This window comes from Saprolegnia parasitica (genome assembly GCF_000151545.1).
Source record: "Saprolegnia parasitica CBS 223.65 unplaced genomic scaffold supercont2.208, whole genome shotgun sequence".
Lineage (NCBI taxonomy): Eukaryota > Oomycota > Saprolegniomycetes > Saprolegniales > Saprolegniaceae > Saprolegnia > Saprolegnia parasitica.
The window spans coordinates 31661-42127 of record NW_012156602.1 but is presented as its reverse complement, the minus strand read 5'-3'; the positions used below and the strand labels follow the sequence as shown (position 1 = coordinate 42127).

General features: G+C 56.9%; 3 protein-coding genes across 3 annotated transcripts; all 3 read left to right on the top strand.

The window, feature by feature from the left end:
• Positions 1–1710: 1710 nt before the first annotated feature.
• Positions 1711–4757, top strand: SPRG_15567 (hypothetical protein; the record flags this gene model as incomplete). Its single annotated transcript, XM_012355133.1, has 2 exons — positions 1711–2083; positions 2134–4757. 2 exons carry the CDS (start codon positions 1711–1713, stop codon positions 4755–4757), a joined length of 2997 nt encoding a protein of 998 aa, XP_012210523.1.
• Positions 4758–4947: 190 nt separating this feature from the next.
• SPRG_15566 (hypothetical protein) lies at positions 4948–5595 on the top strand (the record flags this gene model as incomplete). Its single annotated transcript, XM_012355132.1, has 3 exons — positions 4948–4984; positions 5203–5325; positions 5360–5595. 3 exons carry the CDS (start codon positions 4948–4950, stop codon positions 5593–5595), a joined length of 396 nt encoding a protein of 131 aa, XP_012210522.1.
• A 989-nt stretch (positions 5596–6584) lies between these two features.
• SPRG_15565 (hypothetical protein) lies at positions 6585–9168 on the top strand (the record flags this gene model as incomplete). Its single annotated transcript, XM_012355131.1, has 3 exons — positions 6585–8718; positions 8868–9066; positions 9159–9168. The coding sequence occupies 3 exons, from the start codon at positions 6585–6587 to the stop codon at positions 9166–9168; spliced, it is 2343 nt and encodes a 780-aa protein (XP_012210521.1).
• Positions 9169–10467: the final 1299 nt, after the last annotated feature.

Genomic DNA, 10467 nt, shown 5'->3' with positions numbered 1-10467 from the left:
GAAAGTCTCTGAAAACTAATCGTGAAATTCGCCCAAATCGATCAAAAACGCGGACCGAAGGCTCCCGTCTTCGTTCAACAGGTTAAAGTACGTCAAACCGTGACCGAGGCTTTAACCTTGTTTAACCTGTCGGCATTTCGCGCCCACGTCATTTTCATTTTGGCGCGATGACTGACAACCGGCCGATCTCGTCGGACGACGACCGCTCCCAACGCCATCACGACGAAGACAGCGAATCTTAGATCCGTCGATAAACCCGAAGACGTTAGTTAGAGGCGAGCCTTTAGCGACAATCGCGTCCTTGTACTTCTGGAGGCGCTTGGCGACGAGTGTCTGCAGGGAGAAGAGGACGCCGGCCCACTTGTCGTAGAGAGCATCGAGCACATAGTTGTGTATGCGGCACAGAGACTCACGCGACCGACCGAACATGATCATCATATCGCAGTACCGCCGAGGGTAGGCCAAGCGGTTGAGAGCAACGCAAAGGGCTTCGACAGCGAGGCATCGATCCCGACCCTCGGTGATAACGACGGCCGGGAGTTGAAGAGCGCGTGAGAGGCGCGTCAAAGCGGAAATGCAGGATTGCATCGGCGTCGTTCGTCGGGGTCGAGGCGCGTGTCCGGAACCAACGGCCGCTCAATAACCGAGAGGAGCAGCTCGAGGAGCTGACGGCGGCGGCGACGAGACATCCGGCGACTGCGCCGAAGCAGCACCACAAGCTCGCGGGACGACAACATCGTTTATGATGAGGTTAGGCTATCGCAGCAGTAGCACAAGACCAGACGAGGATGGAATTCTTCTAATTTCTTTGCGAAATCAAGGCTGAGGTAGCTCCCGTCTTCGTCTGCATTCGAATGCCGACGGAGACGGGATGTCCTGTGCGAAATCACAATTTTTACTTTTTGCGTCCCGTCTCCCTCCACATAAAATAAAACGCAGATGGAAACGGGAAGTGAGTTGCGAAATCTCTCTAATGAAATGCATTCGATTTTTTATCCGGACGATGTTTGATTGGCTTTTTCCGGATCATCGGCCACGAGCTTCAACGCACGCCTGTTTGCATTGCAGAATCCACCAACGCTTCGAGATGCGGGATCGGACGACTGCACTAGTCATATTACGTCAAGCAGTGTAACGTCAGGGACGAGCAGAAGCAACTCGCCAATCTTGTGTGCGTGGCGAGGATGGGATCGAGATCGGATGGCTTGGATTGGCTAAAAAGAAGATACCTTCGTATTGTGGATTGGCTCAAAAGGTCCAGGTCCAGGTTTTACACCTAATGTCCCAAAATGGCGTTATTTTAGATGTTTGCACTGGTACAACATGACATGCACGCAACGCGGTCGTCGGATTGTACTCGCAGAATCACATGCGGTTTAATCGAGTCGTGCTCGCACCGTGCTGTGGCTCCGTACCATGGCTCTGGTCGACGTAATTCTCCATGGACGACCCGCCTCGACAAGCAAGAGTTATGTTGGGTTCGTTGGGTTGCCGCTGTATCACAAGGCCAACACTCTGCATGGGGGATAATCATCGGAGTATCACTAGATGCTTCAAAAAACAAAAAGACAAAGCAATCCACCATCATTCCCACTTTACCAAGTGATCGCGCCAACAACCAGCGCAGTCGACAAGCGAATGACCATCGACCCTTGTCCCGACGCGAGCTCCTCTTCGCCCGCGCGCAACGACGCCGAGACGAGTGCATCGATGATGCTGACGACCATGACGCCAGCTCCGAGGTACCGCGGCCTGCGCAACGACAGCGCGACCTGCTACCTCAACAGCCTCCTCCAGACGCTCTATATGACACCCGAGCTGCGCACGCAACTGTACCAGATGACATCGTCCGCAAATAAAGGCAGCCTTCTGCGAGAGCTCCAGCTCCTCTTTGCGAGGCTCCAACTGCGAACCGACCGCAAGGCCATCAACACGACCTCGCCCATGCAGAGCTTTGGCTGGACGCCATCGGATCTTCTGCAGCAGCACGACGTGCACGAGCTCTACCATGTCCTCTTCAAGGCTCTCGATGCCTCACTTCAAGGCTCGCCCAATGCAAACCTCGTCAAAGACCTCTACCAATGTTACATCCTTTCATCTGGATGAGGCATTCCTAATAGACACAATGCGTAGGCACGCTCACAGACTCTGTCCAATGCATCACATGCAGTCACGAGGCCAGTCACGATGACGCCTTTCTCGACCTCTCGCTCGCCATTCCATCAACACCAACAAGTCTTGATGACGCCATCGCAACCTTCCTCGCACCCGAGCGCCTCGTCAGTGACAACCAATGGCTCTGCGACGTCTGCGGCACCAAGCAAGACGCCATCAAGCGCCTGTCGCTGGTGCAACTACCGCCGCTGCTCACACTCCACCTCAAACGCTTTGCATGGGACCATGGCACGTCGAAGCTTACGAGCAGAGTCTCGTTTCCCAAGTACCTCGACATGAACGCGCATCATGCCTCGACGTCCAGCCGTCCCAAGGTGCCGCCGTCTTCCACGACCACGCAAGAAGCAGCAACAGAAGCTTCGTGGCACCCGTCCTTTGACCTCGCTGCTATGCTGGCAACCCAAGGTCCGTTTGTCTACGAGCTCGCGTCAGTGCTCGTACACGCTGGCGCTGCGAACGGTGGTCACTATGTCGCGTACATCCAGGCGTCACTGGACGACGATCGTCACTGGCTCTGCTTCAACGACGCCTCGGTCTCGACCATCTCCGACGCCAAATTGCGCACGGCGTATGGCGTCGTGTCGGCCAACTGTGGCTACTACGAGTCAACGCGCGCGCCGTGTGCCTACGTGCTGCAGTACCGCCACGTCGACGTCTCGCGCATCATGAAGTGTTCTTTGGACGACAACATGGTGCCCTCTTGGCTCGTCGATCTTGTACAAGCCGAGATGCAACGCGAGCAAGCAAACAAGCAAGCGCGGGTCGAGCGCTTGCGCATCCAACCGCCAAAGAAAAAAGTTGTCCACGCCATCGACATGATTGAACTTATCCTCTTCCACGGCATCAGCCGCAAGAAGCTCCTTGTCTCCAAGCACGCTACGCTCGCCGAGGTGACGGCGCAGGCCGTCTCACTCTACGCGCTGGACATCCCATTGGACCGCATCCGGCTGCGCGCCCACTGCTTGTATCATCTGGTGCCGCGCGAGACGTACGACGGCCGCGAGCACTGCACACTGGCCGATCTGTCGATCACGCCGTACTGGCGCTTCTACATGGAGACTCGGGCCAGCTCCGGTGAGCCGTGGGCGGGCTACGACCCGACAGCGCTGACGCTGAAGCTGCGCCAGTACGTGCCATCGACGCCGACGACACCCGAGCACTTTACGGAGCCGCCAGTGTACGTTCAGATCGCGGGCGATGCGTGCTTCGAGGCCTTCTTGTCGCTGGTTTGCGCCACGTATCGCACGAACCGTGACTGCACGCGCGTCATCAAGATGTATGCGGTGGGCTACGAGTCGATAACGGCAAGCGTTCTCAACCCGACCAACGACAGGACGCAGCAGACTCTGCGCCCCGATCTCGGCGTGTACGACGGTGCCAACATTTACGTGGAAGAGGTGGCCGATCTCGCGTCGTCGCCTTCTTGCGCGCAAGAGCTGTTTGCGCGCGAGACACATACCATCACCCTCGACATCACCACGGACGAGGAGCCGCTGCTCAAGCGCGTCAAGGGGAACGAGATGGTCTGGCCATTCCGAGTCGACCGCCGGCAACCGCTTCGGGTGCTCAAAGATCAACTCGGCGCGTTTTTCGAGTTGCGACCTGAGTCCTTCAAGCTGCGTCGCGGCGCCAAGAATGGGCACGAACTCAAGGCCCTCGACACATCGATGGCCAACCTGTCCCTTGACAATAGGGGCACGTTGTATGTCGAGCTCGGGGCAGCGCTACGCGCCGGCGAATACCGCGTCAAAATCTTTCTCTACACACCACTCAGCGTCGCGAAATGGGCGTCGGCTGTGCTCTTGCCGTCGTGGCTGCACGACAACGAGCTCTCGTTCTGCACCGATCTCGTCGTTCGAAGCGAGACGCGCGTGGGTGAGATGAAGACTGCGATCCGCGCCATTCTCAAAGCGACGCACCCACGCGCGATGTACCTCCGGCTCCGAGACGTGCTCGTGCACCGCCGCCTTTTGGCTGTCTATGCCGACGACGATGCAACACTCGACGAGGCGTACGACTACCAGACGTTTGCCGTCCAGATTCTGGACGCGCCCGAGGCGCTGCTGGCCTCGCACAAGCTCTTCTCGCTCGTGCTCTTTGACCGAGGGGCCAATGCGTTTGGGCCGAGCGTCGAGCTAAGTGTCCCAACCGGGGACGTGATGGCAGGCGGCCTGCACTGGATGGATTACCTCGTGCGTGAGATTCAAACCACCTTTATGATACCACCCGACGCCATTCGCTTTGCCAAGCCACGACATGCAGACGGCGTCAACTTGATCGACCTTCAAATGGACAATTCGCCCAAGGTCACGTGGATCGACTGCCACCAAGGCCGCTGCTTGGACAGCACGGCCAAGTTGTCACCGTATAGCGATCGCGTCGTCGTTGCAGATGCCCGTGTGCCCGCAAAGGTGCTCTCGAGAGACGAGTACATTGCGCTGCAAGCCCGCATCGACATGGCGAGCGACGTGTACACGCAACTCGTCGGCGTTGGGTGGTCGTCGACCAACACCACCGTCGAGATCGCATCGAGCACGGCGCACAAGGCTAAGGCGACTGCGCTTGTTCTTGGCGCGCATTAGAGTCGTCAATATACACAAGCCATCGAAGATTCAACCACACATTATTGTCTCGACCGTCCACATCAAGGGGTGCGGCAGCAGTGGGGATGGCACCTTTCCAGCAATTGTACGGCATACAGTATTCTTGCTGCAGCGGACACGTCGGGGCTCGTCCCAACGACGACGTTCATGCATTCAGATGGTGCTTGGGATGTTCTTGTATGACCAAGCGGCTTCCATTCTAAATGGTGCCACTGATCTATCTATCTATCTATCTATCTATCTATCTATCTATCTATCTATCTATCTATCTATCTATCTATCTATCTATCTATCTATCTATCTATCTATCTATCTATCTATCTATCTATCTATCTATCTATCTATCTATCTATCTATCGTTTTTTCTCCGGACGCTGTTCCATCGATTTTACCGGATCGCTGCGGTCGCCCGAACTCTAGACAGTCCTTGCGGCGTACCAAGATGGCTATACAAAGGACACGATCGCGCTGACACGGTTGCTGCGCTACCAGCAGGTGTATAGCAAGCAGTGCGACTACAGCGCCTTTCCTCGGCCTTTCCAGCGTGGTATGCGACCCGCGGCGACGATGGCTTGTGGCAGCTGCCCTTCCTCGTGCACGATGCACTGCGCCACAACTGCGTGCCCGTGCTAACACACATGCCTTTGAAGCGCAGCTCGGCTACAAGCACATGCGTCTCGCGCTCGGCTACGGCCACGCGCCGGTCGTCGGCTTTTTCATTTCACGCCATTTTGCTTTGCCAAGTTTCGGGCTTCGGATTGGATGTGCTTGGTGCTTACGAGCAAAGTTGGTTGCAAGTCTTGTATGTGTACCCTGACCCCGCGTCCCTTTCTTGTCAGGCGGTTAATTACCGGGATTACCAATATGTCAAGCTACTTGATCGACCAGCAGAGTCCGCGGTCGTGAGCCAGACCCGTGTTACGTCGCTCCACTTGGATGCGACTGTGGGCCGACCTGGAGCTGCAGCACCCGAAGGTACAGAAGGGGTGCTCACTTGAATTCGCGGGCTGATGGGAGTCGTTGGCTTGGCGACCGACGCGAAATGTCGGGTGGTCTGATGACGATGCAGGTTGAATGTTCATGGTGCCGACTCTGACCGAGTTGTTTTGTTTTGGCGTCTTGGTCGGCGGTCGTCGTACATGAGAGTGTTTTCGTTGTGGCGTTGGGTCTTCTGACTTGCTTTTCGTTCTGGCGGCGTCGAGCTGGGCGGTTGGCTGGATGCCTTTGCTTTCGTTTTGGCGGTGTGGCGCGTTGGATTTGGTTTCTTTGTTTGGGTCGATGTCTTGAGTTTCGGGGTCGGATGATATGGATCTTGCTGCTGAAGGTTGATGGCTGATGACGGTGGCAACTGGCTGATTTGCGCTCTGTGCTCTTTGCTCGGTGCTCATGTTTATTCAGTGTTGGATTTGATGTTGGTTCTGGCCCCCTGACTGTTGTTTTTGTTGTTGGTTAGTTTGTCGCCTTTCTTGGATACGTCGTCTTGTACCGCGTGGCGATGAGATCCTCATCGCTCAGCGTCGCTTGGTCTCATATATATATATATATATATGGCTCGCAACAGGCGAAGGCATCGACTGACGAGGCCTCCTTCTGCCGGATGACCGACGGCCGCGCCTCGGAGGACGCAGCCACTCGTCGGGTGGTTGCGCTTGCCGGAATGGCTGGAAAAACGCGGAATGATTCTGCACCACTGCTATGAATATCCACACTCGAACCGCCTACCAAAAAGACTCTGCCCCGAACCGTAAGAGAACCTAGTCTGCAATTTGCCTCGCCTCGATCACCATGAAACTGCTTTGCACTGCGATGATGGCGCTCATGCTGGCAACGTCCGCGACCGCTGCGTGGTGCACGGCAGACCAAGATACGGAGATCAACACCTTCTTGGCGGCCAACGTCTCGACCTCGTGCAATGCAAGCATGCCCAGCTGGTGGAGATGGATGACGTTCGCGGATGGACTCGCCTACGATCAATACCTCATGTGCCGGCCGCCATGCAAGGACGACCTGCAGAACCTCACGAGCAGCATTCCAAATTGCACCGATTACGCCGGAACTTACGCCAAGGTCGACCGACTAAAGCAGATGTGCACCGACATGACGCGTCCAACGACCAACGGCGGTGCGTGCACGACGGCCGACGCAAACTTGCTCGGCGGATTGCTGCTCAAAGAACCGGTGTGGCTCAACTGCTCCAGTGTCAAGAACGCAGACTTGTACTCCCTTCGAGCTTACACCACCAATGAGGCCAAGGCGCTGTGTGGGTCCACCACCTGCTCGGCCTTTATCAACGCGATGGCCAACTTGATGCCCAGCTGCGTCGACACGTACGGGGTCAACACGATGGACAAATTCCGGTATGAATTTGGGTGTACGCCTGCAGCAGTCGGGGCCAATTGCTCCATGGTGGATATGGCGGTCAAGCGCGATGCATACGCCACGGGGCTTTGGTCCAACTGCACGACGATGCTCGGGAGTACAGATCCCGGATATAGTTGGACGCTCGAAGACCTTGAATCTCTGCTCGACAAACTCGCTGACTCACCCGAAGACGTGCCATCGGGCTTTTGCGCGTCGACCTGCCCAGCAAACTACTTGTCGATGAGAAAGAAGCTTCCGTCATGCACCTCTATCGAGAGTGTCAAGATACTTTCCGACCCAAGTCCTCTCTACCGCATCTGCCCCAGCCTGAAGCCAGAGCCGACACCAACTCCACCACCCGCTCCGACGTCCTGCACGACAGACCAAGAGACGAAGATCCGAGAATTCTTGACGGCCAACGTCTCGACCTCGTGCAATGCGAGCCGACCCAGCTGGAAGAGCTCGATGACGTTCGCAGATGGACTCTATTTCGATCAATACCTCATGTGCCAGCCGCCGTGCAAGGCCGACCTGCAGAACCTCACGAGCAGCATTCCAGAGTGCGTCAATGACCGCGGAACATTCGCCCAGGTCGACCAACTAAAGCAGCTGTGCACCAACATGACCCGTCCAACGACCAACGGCGGTGCGTGCACGACGGCGGACTCGATCTTGTACCACGGATTGCGGTTCGACGAACCGGTGTGGCTCAACTGCTCCAGTGGCAAGAACACATACTTGGACGGACTTGATGCCAACACCACTGAAAACGCCAAGGCACTGTGTGGGTCTGCCACCTGCTCGGCCTTTTTCAACTCGATGGCCAAGGTGATGCCTAACTGCGTCGACAAGTACGGAGGCAACACGATGGACAAATTCCGATCTCTGGCTGGATGCACGCCCGCAGCAGTCGGGGCCAATTGCTCCATGATTGATCATGCGGTCATGCACGGTGCCCGTGATGCGATCCTTTGGTTCAACTGCTCAACGTTTCTCAACAATTCGTACTTGAAGACGTTCGGTGCCCTCGACGACACGGTCTCTTACATGTATGAAAACTTGCCGTCGGGCTTCTGCACGTCGACCTGCCCTGCAAACTACTTGTGGATCAAGAAGACGCTTCCATCCTGCACCTCTTATGGCATGATGCTTTCCGACCCAAGTCCTCTCTACCGCATCTGCCCCAGCCTGAAGCTATCGCCGACGCCCGCCCCGACACCCGCTCCAGCTCTGACCTGCCCGCTTCCCGGCTCGTACCGTGCGACGGGAATGCGCATGGACCTTGCCACCTCTGGGGATTTCACCGAGTCGCACGATGGCAGCGGCAACACGTGCTCGACAACAGGAACGTATGCGGTCTCGGGTCAAACCGCAACGTTCACCGTGTCGACCGTCTCGGGTGTCTGCGGCAGCGCCTTTACGGCCAACGCAAAGCTCTCGGGCCCCATTTCATTCTCCACCGACTGCAACCAACTCACACTCAACTACACGGGTACACCGTCGACGCTGCAGCGAGCGTCCAACGCAGAGACCGCGGCCACGAGTGCGATGCTGCTTCTTGGTGTTTTCCTCGCGTCAGGTGCGCTCTAAACGGCCGATGGGATGACTCTAGTATAGTTGATTCTCATATTTAAGACTGAAAAAACTCATCCTTCGTACGTTCAACATCGCGTTCGAGTCCTCTACGAGGTCGCGTGCGAAGCCAAGGCATGTGGCAGTCGATCCTAGCGACGATCGCGCCGCCGATATGGCGGCTTCTCGCGCACTACAAGCTGTGCATGGCCGAGGCAGCAATTACCGACGCCGACATCCTCGCCTGGATCGAGCGCGAGCTGGTGGAGACGACGCCAACGTCGATCAAGGCGATCGTGCAGCACTACCGCGTGCACCTCGTCATGGACATGCGCATGTTGGCAACCACGGACACGTATCGGCTTGGCCTAAATGCACAAAGTACAGATGGTCCGGACTCGGAGGCGTTTGCATGCTACATGCCTTCCTCACCTTCCCTTGCCCCAGAGACTGGTAGAACACACCTCCTTACCCCCAAAACCCCCCGAACCCGGTGCTTTGATGAGCATAACACCCCTGTGGACCATCTGCTCTTTGTGCATTTCGGCTATTCGACACGTGTCGCTCGGCAGCTGCGCCAACGCGGACCCGCATCCTATCTGGCGAGGCGTCATGAAGAGCGCACACACCACGTCGTCTGTCGTTAGCTCGAACGCGCGCGCGGCGTGGAGAACGTGTATGAGTGTCAAATGGCCGCCGATCGCGGCGCGGCCCGTGGCCACAGCGCCAGGTTGGGTTGGGCTGCGCGAGCAAGTGGTGGCGAGAACATGGTCTCGTCTGAAGCGGCCGCCTCGAGATGGTGCTATTTGCGTGCGAGCATCGCGCAACGGCCTGTCTGGGTGCCCTCGTGCTCCTGGTCGCTACAAAAGAGTAGTACATGCACGTCTTCGAGTGGCTCTATACCACGTTAAAGCCCGAGCGACGTCACATCGAGCGAGCTCTGTATGAACTGCACACGTCCTGTCTCGCAGTCTCGCAGCAGACCATGACCGCGTCGCAGGAGATTCCTCGCAGCAATGCATCTTGACGACGTCAACCGATTGCAGTATGTACATCCAAGCGGTGCCGCCCGCTGGCCAAAGGAGGAGCCGGTTCATCTTCGGACGGACCCATTGCCTTTTGCTGTGCACTCGAGCGCACGCCTCGCCATGGCCAAGGGTGCCATCGATCGAGACAGCGGATTCGCAAGGGGTCGCAAGGGGACTACCTCGTAGGATATGGGTGGAATAGAGACTAGGCATTGGCTATAATTCGGAAATGGAGACCAGGCATTGGTCGATTTTATTTAAACGGCACAGGCCGGAGACCAGGCATTGGTCTAAATTGAAGTAATTCAATCTAACACTCGAAGTTCGTCGAAGTTCGAAATCCGGATTTTCATATCTTCGACACGAGCCCGCCGACCGTTGCGGCCGTTGCATCGGCAGTTACAGAGCTATGGACTGCCGCAGCTCCGCGGCAAGCGGCCGACGATGCGCGTGCGAGTGAGCGACCTCAATGGCCGTTCGTGCTTGTCTTTCGTAGTGTGCTGTCCAAGCCACACGCGCACAGCTCGCGCGCACCTGTCGCGTGGCGGCCAAGCGAGCGCAAGGAGTGGCATCGTACCAGACGAAATTTCCAGCGCCGAGCTCGGAGCTCAATGAGCTACCACGTCTCGATGACCACTACACAACTACGACTCTCGACGACAGCTTGGAGCGACAGTTGCAGCGCGCGATCCCAAGACATGGCAACTCTGCGTGGCGCCACGCCACAC